Raw genomic sequence first — 13,397 nt, 5'->3', positions numbered from 1 at the left:
GCCAAAAAGAAAGCAGGTAATTACTCCAATGGCAGCAGATGAGTGAGTCTTAATCTTGTGCACAGGAGATCAAAGACCATCAGAGCTCAGTGAAGTTAACTCACTGCTGCAGTCCTCCACTACATTATTTCATTTTGAAGCACAAAACCACACTTCACCTACCACACACAATTGTGTTGAGCAAAATCTGTGTAAATTCGCATGCAACAAAACGTTGGCGCAGGTGGAAGGCAGAGATAAATGGAGTTATAACTGGCTTTCAGGAAAATCATCCCTGAGCTTGAAATAAGTCTGGCTTACTTCAAGAAACAAGCTGTTTCAAGGCAGCCTGGGGTCAATTTGCAATGTTGTCAAAATACAGTGTATCTTGCTAAGTGTGGCTGAAATGGAGTTTGTTCATATTTCTACAATTAACTTAGTATTAACTCACCAAATATCTTATCCATTACTTTATACCATTTAATATGAGGTAAGTGGGGCTCATATAACGGATTTTCTATCTATTTTTTTATTCCAATGAAATGGAAAGAAATGGAATTGGCCAATTCATGTGAGCTAACACAATTTTTAACTAACTGAAATAATCTTCTCTTAGACAGCCCTCTGTGTCCAGGAGTTGTGCCCATTCCCCAGGTGCTGTCAGTAGCTCCCAGTGGCAGTGCTCCTGCTGGAAGCCACCACAGCTCTGTGGGGATGCCCAAGAGCACGAGCTGCAGTGGGGCTGGGCAGGCATCAGGCACACATCATGATCTGTATTCCCAAATATGAGCCATGGTCCTCTCTCCAGGCCTTGTGGTCACTCCATAACTGTGCTGGGCTGTAAGATATGTGTGTGCTCTATTCCCATGTGTCAGAGCTGGGGCAGTTCTCTGCTGTTCATGGGGCAGTTCTCTTTATCTCTCCCACAGCCAACCCTCCCTCCAGGAGATCTCTGCTGTTCATGGGCCATTCATTATTAATTACCTTCTGTCCATGGCCACTGAGTGTCCCTGCAGGGCTGATCCAATCCCAGCATCCCCTGGGGAGATGCTGCATTGCCCAGGGGAGGAGCCAAGCATTCCTACCTGGATCCAATCTGAGCTTTGGGACAGCCCAGCAGCCTTTGCCCAGGGCATTGCCAGAGGAGCAGCTTCTGCTGCCCTGCATGGCCAGAGGGAGCCCAGGCCCATCTGCAGCAGCCCTGGAGCTGCAGAGGAAAACTCCCCCCTTGTGCAGGATCCCTGCTCCAGCAGAGCCACAGCTGGCACTGCAGGAGGGCTGAGCCCCCATGGGATGGGGCTGTGCCACCCCCTGACACACAGGGGACAGGGCATGGTCTGACTCTGGCAGTGGTTTGTTTTTGTGTATTTTTAATTTTCCTAGTACAGAACTGTTATTCCTACTCCCATATCTTTGCCTGAGAGCCCCTTAATTTCAAAACTATAATAATTCATAGGGAGGGGGTTTGCATTTTCCATTTCAGGGGAGGTTCCTGCCTTCCTCAGCAGACACCTGGCTGTTCACACCAAGGCAGTTGCTCACGGACACTGTCGGGCAGCCGGGAGGCTGTGACAGAGCTGCTCCAGCTGAGGGCACTGGGAACAAACCCTCGGCTGCCGCTCAGAGCTGGGGAGACTGGAGGGGCCAGATGTGAAACCTTCTTCCTTGGACAAGCCCCACTTGAGTCTGCTTGCCACTGGAGCAGAAGGAGCTTCACTTTGCACCATTGCTAAATAAAACAAGGCTGCAAGACCTCACTTGGAAAATGAAACTCGTACTGAGACTTCCTGCCCCTGGCCCCCTCTTGCCTTCCTATTTTTGCACCTCTGCAGGAGCCAGTGGGAGTTTTACCCTCGTGAGCCCTTTCTGTCCCCAGCAAGGCTCCTGCTCCCTGTGCTCCTCTGCCTCATCACTTGTGTGTTCATTGTTTGCAACAGGAGAATCCTGCTCTGGTCCTCTCAGTCACATTTCAAAGCCAAAATGTAAACATGAGCATTCTGCTGTTATTTAGGGCGAAAAGAAAGATTTGCTGGTGTACAGGTGTCCGAAGGAAAAAAAAAAAAAGAAAAAAGAGGAGGGGTATGGAATAAAAATAACAGAAATGTAAACAAAAAAATCTGGAATACCTAAAGCTACCTTTCATATTGTGCTGGTTTTGGATGATGAGCAGCACAGGTTTGGCTGCTCTTGCTCAGGGTGCTACAAACAGGGAAGCATGTGTCACCTCACCTGGGGATAGCTTGTTCCCAAAATTTTATCTGTGCCTTGACAGCTCCTCAGGACATTCATTAGCTCCTTGTGCCCTCCACAAAGGGCTGCAGATCTGGCACTACCATGTGTACATTCACTTGAAATATAAGTGAGGCTTTTATAGTGTATAACCCATATTTTAAGAGCAATTAATTCTTTTTAAAGAATTGTTTAGAATGGTTTCAAGATAACAAAACCACTTTATGAAAGCACATCCTCACTGAATAGGCTGATTCATTAATTTTAATGATTCTGTTTTCTGCTCACAGACAATTCTACATTAAATGCTGTCCATGCTTAGATGAATTAAAAAAAACTGAAATAGAGCAACACTAAACCATCCCCAAGTGTGGTTGTGACACAGCTGCGTGGCAGTGGAAGCACAGCCCAGTATAGACCTTCCAAACCCCAGCCAAGGATTTTCTAGAGCAAAGAGAGCAAACCCAAGGCCCTGAACCATTTGTTTGGCTAACTCCTGCACCCCTGGTTCGCGCACTAAGCCTGACCCATGCTCCTACACACAGCAGAGCAGCGGGCTGAGCCAGCCCAAGGGCTCCAGAGGGAGGCAGGAGGGTAGGGAATGGTGAAGTGGGATGATGCACGCCAGAGCCCTGGAGCAGATGGCTGTGAGTGAGTCCTGCACCAGTGCACAAGGCATCAGGACAGCAGTTTAGGCCCTGGTGAGGCAGAGAGCACCGGGACAGAGCACCAGGTCAGGAGCTGCAGCACTAAAGCAGGTCTGCAGCACCATCTCCCAGCTGACAGGGAAAGAAGGACACATTTCACACAGCCATTGACTCCGATTCTCTGCAGCCAGTGATGAGGAAATGGCATTTTGCCAAAAAGGAGGGTGTGTGGTTGGTCTCCTTTAGTAGTGGTGTGGGCTGCTAATGACCACAAAGATCTTGGGGCACTGCAAGAACAGTCTCTGTACAGAGAGAAATTGCCCATTTGGTGCTGGGAGTTTTTGTAGTAAAACCAAATTCAAAGCCAGGTAGAGGGAAAACTATAAAAATTGCACATTTGTCTTTGCAAACGTCCACTTATTTTCTCTTATTTTCAAGTATTTTCACTTTCACTTATTTTCAATTATTTTCACTTATTTTCACTTATTCTGGAAGCTGGTTTTTTTGTTGTTGTTTTGGTTTTGGGGTTTTTTGGGGGTTTTTTTAGGTTTTTTTTCCTTTGGTTTTGTTGTTGTTGTTGTTGTTGTTTGGAGTTGTTTTAGAGTAAAATCTGCCCTTTCTTTTGAGAATCAAACCTGCTCTTGGCTGCTCATGAAGACCAAGGACATCTCAGCCAAGGTTGCTGAGTATCCAGAGAGCAATGCAAATACCTTAAAAGGTATAAAAGTTTTTGGCAGGTTTGTTGTTCTTAAAGAATTTCAATGCTTACATTGTTTTGTCATTTTGGAAATTGAATCAGGATTCCCTCACCAGACACTGGTGGCTCAGGATCTGCAGTTTGTGTTGTTACAGTAAAATAAGCTTGGAGCTACTGCTCTCCCAGGACTCTGCATCTTTACTGCCAACACTTCACGTTGTTTGGCCAGACAGTAATTCTGCACTAGCCCTCCTTAAAGTAGTCCTGTCCCATATTTTTTGGCAGCAACTAGTCAGTCTTTTCTGGTTTGCTCAGGCCTGTCCTTTCTCTCTCCCTAGTCTCACAAGTAAACAACACAAAAATCTGATTATATGCTCTGCTCCTCTAGCATTTCTTATTTTCCATGCCAAAGCCCTTGCATTTTGGGTTATTTGCTATATTGGAAGAACAACAGACTAGAAGACCTAAAGAATTAAAATCTGACACCTTTGCCATGGAAAAAATAAATGGCAGTGAGAGACCAGGGAGTGCAGGTAATAGCTTCCACTTTGAAAATTCACAATGAACTATTACTCATTATTTTTGACCTCTTCATATTTTTACTGGTATTTTTACAATACCAATTGTAAACATCATGCAAAAGCAACTGCAAAAGAATTCAGTGAAACTACTTGTAGTCATGCCTAACATAGATAAAAATTTCCACATTTTCACAATCACATAAATTTTAATTAGCATAGAGGATCAGCTCAAGTCATAGAAGACATTTAATATGAACTGGAACACAATAAGCACCTAGAGTACCACAAAACTGTAATAAAAGCCTGCTGCCACTTCAGTAACAGCTCAATATTTGCTTGATTTTGACTTTAATTTAACAGGGAGTCAAAACTTGGTGTACATAGGCTGCTCCCAGTAACTTGAAATGATTAATCACTCCCGTGATACCAAGACAGATTCTAGTAATCTCTTCTGGGCTGTTCAGCTTTTCAAACAAACCAATTTTCCCACTTACACCTCTTACTGAGTTAATTCTCTAGCAATCTTAGCCTCCTCGAAAATTAAACCCTTTATACGGGAAGAAGGGAATTGATTTCACATAAGAGGGTTTGACATTGCTGCAGTTAGGTTTTGAGATTAAGTATCCTTTATTAGCAGCCTGAAGTGACAAAGCAGTCTGTAAGTGCCATGAAGCACCATCTGCACAAGGTCTACAAAAATCTTCCTTCCTTCCTTCCTTCCTTCCTTCCTTCCTTCCTTCCTTCCTTCCTTCCTTCCTTCCTTCCTTCCTTCCTTCCTTCCTTCCTTCCTTCCTTCCTTCCTTCCTTCCTTCCTTCCTTCCTTCCTTCCTTCCTTCCTTCCTTCCTTCCTTCCTTCCTTCCTTCCTTCCTTCCTTCCTTCCTTCCTTCCTTCCTTCCTTCCTTCCTTCCTTCCTTCCTTCCTTCCTTCCCTTTCTCCCTTTCTCCCTTCCCTTTCTCCCTTCCCTTTCTCCCTTCCCTTTCTCCCTTCCCTTTCTCCCTTCCCTTTTTCCCTTCCCTTCCCTTCCCTTCCCTTCCCTTCCCTTCCCTTCCCTTCCCTTCCCTTCCCTTCCCTTATTTTCAACACTCCTCTGCATCCATGTCAAATTCTCTCAGCACATTTCCCACCTGGCAGCCTCAAGGATATTTTATCTATAATATTGCACAAACCACTCGTGTTTCTTGCCCTCCCTCCCCTGCCAACACCATTTTGCCATCACAAACCAAACCCTCGGACGCAACTTCCCGTGCACAATTCACCGCCAATAAATAAACAAACGGATAAACTTCTGCATGGGCACAGGAGTTGCTCACCACGGGCAGAGCAGCTGGGCAGGGCTGCCCGTGGCAGGAGCAGTGTGAGGGGCTGGCCCCTGCGAGTTGGAGGGGGTACCTGTGAGTGTTTGGAGACCCAGTGGCGCAGGACGTTGAGGACGCGGTTGGTGGCGGCCCTGCGGATGATGAACTCCTTGTCGCACGTGCGCTCCGAGTTGTTGAACCCTGCACACAAACAAACCCACGCTGCAGTCAGAGGGATGGGGAAAACTAAAAATAAAATTAAATTTAAAATACAATAGAGGCGACCCGGGCAAACTGAAGGCTTACAGGATATTTCTGTGCAATAAAAGGAAAGGCTCCCGACAGACGGTGAAATGTGAACGTCTAGAGCAAAGAAATTCTGCAGCATCAGTGCAACACAGCCTTGCCCATCACAACACAGACACCTCCTGGGGTCAGCACTCAGCTTTAGAAAGGTGAAGAATAATTGCCTGTGCAATTAAATTTCAAGGCCTCCCTTCAGCATGGAAGAGATAAACTCTATCAAGAAATAAAGCGAATGAAAAACCCCTGAAAACAAAGAAGGATTTTTTTTTTTTTTTTCAGTATGGAAGACATTTACAGCAAGGAAAAATACCAGACCAAAGCTAGGCCTGTAATCAAACAGATTTGAAAAGTCAGTATGACTTAGGAAACAGGTAAATTTCAGAACTAGTAAAGAAGAAGGGGAAGAGAACAGTTTAAACACAGAGGAGAAAAAGGTCAGCATGAGAAATGTTCCTTTTCAAGAGCAGTATTGTACAGGCTGTAGTAATCAACACTTCAAATAAGTTACTTGGGGTTTTTTACCACTGGGATGACAAGAAAATGCAAAGATATATGGAAAACACATTTATAGACCCAACTGCCTGAAAACTAAGATTTTCCAGATGCATCGTTTCCCTACTCATGTATTATGGTCAATTTCTTGGGTTTTTTTTCTCTTCTTTTTTTTTTGTCAGTAATATTTACTTATAAAGAAATAGTTTTAATAATAACCAAGAAACTTTTTCCCTACATTCATATTACTGCTTCTCTTTTCATTCTGCTATAGCTTTATTTAAAAAAATCCATATGCTAAAATGGCGATTATATTATTATTTTAATAATAATGAAATTGCTACACTAAGCCCCTGAATGTCTTTTTTGACAATGATAACTCTGAAAATAGACTTGAGAAGCTTACATTTTTCCTAAGTTTCTGTCAGATTTGCTCTTGCACTGTGCTGCTCTCCATTCCATTCAGTGCACAGTCCAGGAACAGCTGGGAACACCCTCCCATATGACCTGTACTTTACTATTTTTTTTGGCATAAAAGCTGCTCGAAAGCCCATGTTGCATTATAAATAGCACAGGCAGATTAAACTTCTATTTCTTCTGTGATAAACCCATTGGAGGGTTTTCTGGAGGCTTGTATTAGTTTTGCTCTATTCTTACAACAGACAATCCAGAAAGTCCAAATTGTTGCTCTGCTCTGTAGTTTTGGCAAGATAAGCAAGACAGGAAGTGTTTAACTGCAGTCTCACATATTTTACTGCAGGTTAGACCTCAATCTCAAATGTATTTTGTATCTGCACTTACATTTCATGGGCATTTTTAAACTATAGCATATTACACCGTAGATGGCATCTAAGATTCAATATCAAAGATGGTTTAATATTGAAGCATTTTAAGCAGGTTTTTTTGCCCATAAAGAAAAAATAAAGAAAATCTCTGAGGCTTTTTTCAGCAAAAGGTAACACAGGCAACATTTTGTATGTTAATTTTCTATGCCTTTCACAGTTAACCTATTGCAGAAGCAATTAGGAACAGACATTATAAACTGTTCAATTAGCCACTTAATTGCAGCAATGAAAGTCACAATGAAAATTATATATTAAAGCGGCAAAGTCTTTACCAAGGTAACATTAAGGAAAAGAACTTCAGTAAGCTGGGAGGAAAAGAGAGAGAAGCCTACAGAGACAGTTTTCAGTGAGCTACAAAAAAAAAAAATAAAAAGAGGGAAGAAAAAAATTAAAGCCTCCAGAGATCACTTCAGCAAACCCGTATGGCCCTCAGAATTTCATCAATTTTTAAGCAGTAATTATCTTGCTGCAAAGAATGAGCCACACGTTCACCCAGATCCACATTCTCTGCACTTCATGTTGATGTGCTGAATCAGTAAATGGAGATCTCCATTTGTGTGAGAGAGGAACTGAGCTGAGCACAGCTGGCCCCTCCTGTCAGGGACCTGTGCAGAGCCAGGTCCCCCCAAACCTCCAGGCTGAGCCCCCCAGCTCCTTCCACACCTCTACAAATCTTGATGCGCACACTGGCAATGAAAAATAGTTTAATTGGGATCCTGGGTGGACCTACCCACATCCAGACCCAATGGGGAAACGACCTGAAACACTCTCTGGTAAATATCTGCTCCTCTCCTGAAGGAAGCAATCTTTCCACATTAGAAATGCCAGCAGTATTTCCAATTATTAATCATCTAAGTGGGCAGCTGCCTCAGTGAGTGCTACTTTAAAGAAATGTTTTTCACCATTATCTGTTGAAATTAATATGCACTGGTGCCACAAATAGTATCTTCACATAATGGTGATACAGAACTTTTACCACAGGCTGTCAAACACAAAGTTAACCTGACAGCATTGCTAGTTTCACTGAATTACTTCTTTCAATATTATTTAATCACTCTGTTCATGTACTTGTCTCTAGATTGTGTTATGCAAAAAATCCAGTCTCACATTCACATGTTTTCTTTAGTGCACTTCAATAAAAACCTGGTATTTTTATAGCTTCCTCTATTACCAAAGATTAAAAATATAGGTGCTGAATAGACATAAATCCCCACATTAAACACCTTATCAAAAAGCTAATACTTTTATAGCTACCATTATTGCCAAAGATTTAAAAAAGTATGTGCTGGATAGAGAGATAAATTACAGTATTGCACCTTTAAAAACCACCTCATCCCAGAGGAAACGTTTTATCACGGTAAATTCTGCACCATATACTTTAAAGAAATTAAAGATGAACATTTTCTTTTCTATTTCAGTTAAGATGTCAAAACCTCTCACTCCAGCTACAGCATTTCTGTATCCAATAGGTGTCCCTGCCCATGGCAGGGGGCTGGAACAAGATGTCATTGGGGTTCCTTCCAAACCAAACCGTTCTAAGATTAGCCTGAGATTAATAAAACAGCACATGATTCCTGACCATAGTAATTAACTTGTCCAAAATTTTGATGGTATAATAATAATATCCACTTTTAAGGTTTTATCTACACAAAGAGAAATCTGTTCACAAGAACTGGTGCAAGTTGTTCAGAGTCATGAAGCTTCTGGTGCCTTTCCCAGCAAAAAAATTCATTTCAGAGGCTGATCTGATGTGCCAGTCTCAATGAACCACCCTGGAGTCTCACACTGAAGGTGTGTTAGGACCCAGCAATTAGAGAAAATCACACTCCAGGCTCTGGGGAGACCCCAGCAAGCCCCAGAGAGTCCCAGGGATGTGGAAGGAGAACATTCAGGGCCCACCAGGCACATGACAAATAATCAATAATATCCATCAGATAAAAATATCCACCAGATATTATAAAAAAAAATATATATAATTTGATATCCATCTGGTAATATCCATCAGATACACCCCAGAGTTGTAGGCCAGCTTCACCACTCAGCCTGGCTTGAACCCTGACACCTCAGCAAACACCAGTGCTGCATTCTGACCTGCATAAAGACCAAATACCAAAAACCCCAGGCTTGGGGCACAGCACTTTTTATCCACAGATTAAAACTGAAAAAGCCTCTCCAATATATGCAGCAGAAAAGAAAAGGCTTCCCAATGCACAAGAAGCCCCCAAAAAGGGATTATATCTTTCTTACTTCCACATACCTAAAAAAGTTTGGATGAGTGTTTGTAGATTCCCATCCTTGTTGGTCATGCATTCTCAAGCAGGTAAATGGGTTTCACACATTTGCACAAGAACATGTCAGAAAGTGAGGATTTTAGTGTTGGTAAGAAATCTAAACTACCCATGATCCTGCCCTCCTCCATTTTAAAATTTATGATATTGGGCTGTCATACATTAGAATGGCAGAGCTGGAAAAAGAAATCATATGAACTGTGGTGAAAAGAAGGATGAAGGTGATGAGATCCCATTATATGTGTAAAATACAGCATATTTACTCAATAGTACACTCCTTTGTTCCACAAAGGGTTACAAACTAATTCAGCATCAGAACTGACTGCTAGGAACCAGGAGCAATCCAGAGTCCAACGCATTTCAGGCATTTAATTTCACTTTCACTGGTCCTTGGAACATATGAAATCATTTTGTTCTAAGAAATATGCCACTGAAAATCCCTGTTGCAACCACCCACGTCAGAAATAATTCCAAGTATGTATTTGATTCTTCTGCCTAAAGCCTCTGCCACACATACAATCTAACTATCAAATCAAGTCAAGGGATTATGGTCTTAGTAAGGTAAATCCCAGGGATTCACATGGACCAGCTGATGTACAAGAGTGTAACACAGAGAGAGACCTAGTGACTGCATTTAATTTCTGCAAAATATTTAAGGGAAAGGTTGGTTAACTATTTTTAAATGACCCTTGATTTAGAAAGGCTCTCTCAAATCAGAGAAATTTAAAGAACACAGCATTGAGATAAAGCAGTCGTGTCAAGATTATGCAGTAAACTTGGATTAAATCCAAAAGTCTAAAAATACATCAGTCCGGCAAAATAATTTCAGTTTTGTGGTTGGGAGAGAAAGGTAAGTGGCTAAAGAATACCTTCAAGATCAAGAATGTATTTTATCTCCTCATTATAACACTAAGGTTGCTCTGAGAATTATTATAATCTTTGAGATTATATGCTTAAAGCATAACTACCACAAAGAATGAAAATATTCCTTTAAGCTCACAGAAATATTCAAATTTGAAGATTTGTCCTTCAAAAGTCCTTAAAAACAGGATTGCTGCTATAGCTATAATTAGCACAACTCTTGAGATTTCTGTGTTTTTTTAATAGAAATATTCTCTCAGGAGAGCACATCAACCTCACTCTTGAGAAAAATATATTTAAAAATTGCTAAACACTGAAAACATGCTTGCTGTTCTAAATGACACAATTTATTATTCAAAATCAGTAGCTCATCTTAAAGTAAAATACAAAAATGCACTGTATTTGGTTAAGCTAAAACTCAGCAGCAATACCAGAAATTCTGTCCTTTTCTTCTTTCAGCACCAGCAAAGAGAGACAACAAAGGGTTAATGTCATAACCAAAACCACTTGTATACACCTTCAAAATCACTTTTTTTGCACACAAGAAGTGTTTTTGTGTGCATCCATAGGTAAACTCACAAGCTCAACTTTCCTGGTGGTGCCTTAGACAAAACCACCCAAATCTTGTGCCTTTGTTCATAGATGTATCTGTAGGAAGGAGCAGATCCTGAATTTCAAAGGCTGTTGCTGCTACTTGTGCTCTCAGGTTTCTGAATACCATGGAAAATGTGCAATGTGACAGCACTTTTAAAGAAGTGCCTTTCTGAGCAACCCTTAACAATTACATTGTATATAACCCTATGCAATTATATAAAATCTTTAGTACACCTTAGACTTCTTCTTTTTTTCACTGCAATAATGTTTCAATTGTCTGCTAGGAACAGAAAAATGGCAACACTGCAGCTGATGTTTCTTACACATTTATACATTTGTCTGTTCTCCTTCTGCATCTCTTATCTTTCTGGGAGGAGATAAGCAATTTTTACCTATTGATGTTTCTCTGCATCTCAAATGATCCCTAGCTCTTTATTTCCTTAATGACACTTCATCTACACTTTTAACTTGCTCTATCATCAATATGAAGAGGAGTACAGCAGATATTTATTGCATAATGTTCACAGTCTTTTCAAGAACAATTCAAAGGAAGCTTTCAGATGCTTAAAGTGCTCAGTACCACAAAGAAAAAGTTAAAATACAGGTCGTGACATTGTACAGATAAAAAGAGAAAATCACATAAAATGGCTTTTGGAATTTTTACCTTTAATTCATTAAAGTTGAAGGAAGTAGTTTGTGAGATTATTCATATTTTTATAATGTCAATGGGAATAAAGGTTAAATGGAAAGGAGGCGATAATTGCAAGGAGCCAAATGTATCATTTTTCAGACCATCTGTGAACAGAGAGTTGACTGTCATGAAAAACAAAAGCTGGCAGGATGCACACCAGTCACCAAAAAAAAAATCTCTGAACAACATGTCTGTCTCACAAGCAGCTTTCAGACCATTTAGGACTGGGTCATATTGGAAGCTTAAACCAATATTAATTATGCATGCAACACTTGGGTGCAGGGGGAATGAAATGAAATGAAAGAAAAAAGGCATAAAAAAACCTCCCCAAACTTCTGTCCCCACACAACTGCAGCTGCTCAGGACTTACTCCAATAGGTCAGGAAACAAATGTTTCTCAGCTCTGTAACTCAGGAAATGTCCAGTGAAAATACTTATTTCCTGAGTAACCAGCTCCTCCAAAAGAGTAAGCTATTAAATCAAAATAAGGAATACATAAGTAAAAGCAAGAGATCCTAAATTTCTGCTAAACTGGAGGGGGAAAAAAATCACCATTTTCTCCTATTTCCTAATTCCCAGAACAGGGATCAGTTTTGAAGCAAAACTTTAATTTTCAAGCCATTGTCTAAGCAAAATGCAAATAAGAATCAACTGTTTAGCCAATGATCCAAAATTGCAAAGCAGAACTTTATGTTAAAATTTGTGAATGAGCAGCCTGGAACTGGGATCCCATTTGCCCCCTGCCAGGGCAAGGACAGCCCCTGATGACCCCAGCCCCTCACAGACCCCACATCAGGCACAGCCCTGGCCAGTCTGCTTTGGTGACAGCCCCTGGGCAGCTCGTGACAACCCTGCAGCCTCAGAAAGGGACATTGCTTGGGGCTAAACTGACATTTTTTTGTCACACAACCATTTTCAGTGGAGAACAGTGTCAGCTGTGGAGTAACTCAGTGAACATTTCCCACACGGAGTTTTTTTTTAAATGAGATGGGAACTTCAAGGAAGTTCAGTGTGCAGGCCTCAGTGCCTCTCAAACCTCTGTGAATCTGCAGAAGTGGGTCTGGGAAACTCTTAAAATGTGCTCCCAAGAGGGAACAAGTGCTCACTTCCCCAGTTCCTGACTGGAGACATTAGTTACACAAAAATGACAAGGAAAAGGACTTGGCTGTCCTGTGTCAAGGACCAGGGAAGGTTAACAGATCCTGTTAATTTCTGGGAATTAAACATGTTAAATCCCTGACAGAAGAGTGGCACTGGAGAGTCAGAACACAAGCAGGATTGATAAGCAGGACATGATTTGATGGCATCCTGTCTCTCTGACAGCAGATGAGGTGCCCCTAGACTCAAACCTGGAGTTTCACCATGATCTGAGGAAGAACAGATAAAATTACAGCCTTCTACCAATTGCTTAGAAAGCCTTATCTTAATTTCTACTTGGGATATGACCACCAAAATTGTTTTCTTTCATGTCTGGAGTCAGAAGAAGGAAGTTCCACAAAGCTTTCCCAGTAGAGGATTGAAATGTTATAGCCCAAATTATTACTGGAGTGCAGAATTACTATTATAACCAGCAATGTTTGTGGCATCACACTGAGAATGACACACATTTTCCAGTTTTGCTTCAGACATGGATACTTTCAGACACATTCAGGAAGAAATATGTACCTTTCCAAAGGTCAGCATGTAGCCACTGATGCAATTTGAAGCATTTAGCACAGCACAGGACTGGATTACCCAGCCAGCCACACAATGTAGAAGCCAGCTCGAAATCACATCAGATATTGTTTGCTTGCCTTCCACGTAACACAGCAAGGAAATCTCTCTCAGCCTGTCCTCTCACAGTGGAAAAAAGAAAGCAAATATTTCCCTTAAAAGCCTCACTTAATTCTAATCTTTGCCAAATCCCACAGTAACTCAGCTGCGTGCACCAGAATCTCCATCTCAGGAAACG

At 41.5% G+C, this 13,397-nt stretch overlaps 1 protein-coding gene across 5 annotated transcripts in view; it reads right to left on the bottom strand.

Annotated features, from left to right (window-relative positions):
• The window catches only part of RASGRF2 (Ras protein specific guanine nucleotide releasing factor 2), a 133,346-nt gene that overhangs the window by 24,545 nt on the left and 95,404 nt on the right, over positions 1 to 13,397 (bottom strand). For all 5 annotated transcript variants that reach the window (XM_077171128.1, XM_077171129.1, XM_077171130.1 and 2 more), the window contains one exon: positions 5,464 to 5,570. In XM_077171128.1, the coding sequence (XP_077027243.1) occupies positions 5,464 to 5,570 (107 nt within the window). The remainder of the gene's footprint in view (positions 1 to 5,463; positions 5,571 to 13,397) is intronic.

Source organism: Agelaius phoeniceus, chromosome Z (genome assembly GCF_051311805.1).
Source record: "Agelaius phoeniceus isolate bAgePho1 chromosome Z, bAgePho1.hap1, whole genome shotgun sequence".
NCBI classification, from domain to species: Eukaryota; Metazoa; Chordata; class Aves; order Passeriformes; family Icteridae; genus Agelaius; species Agelaius phoeniceus.
Note: the sequence above shows the minus strand (reverse complement) of the source record. Positions and strands in the feature narration are given on the sequence as shown.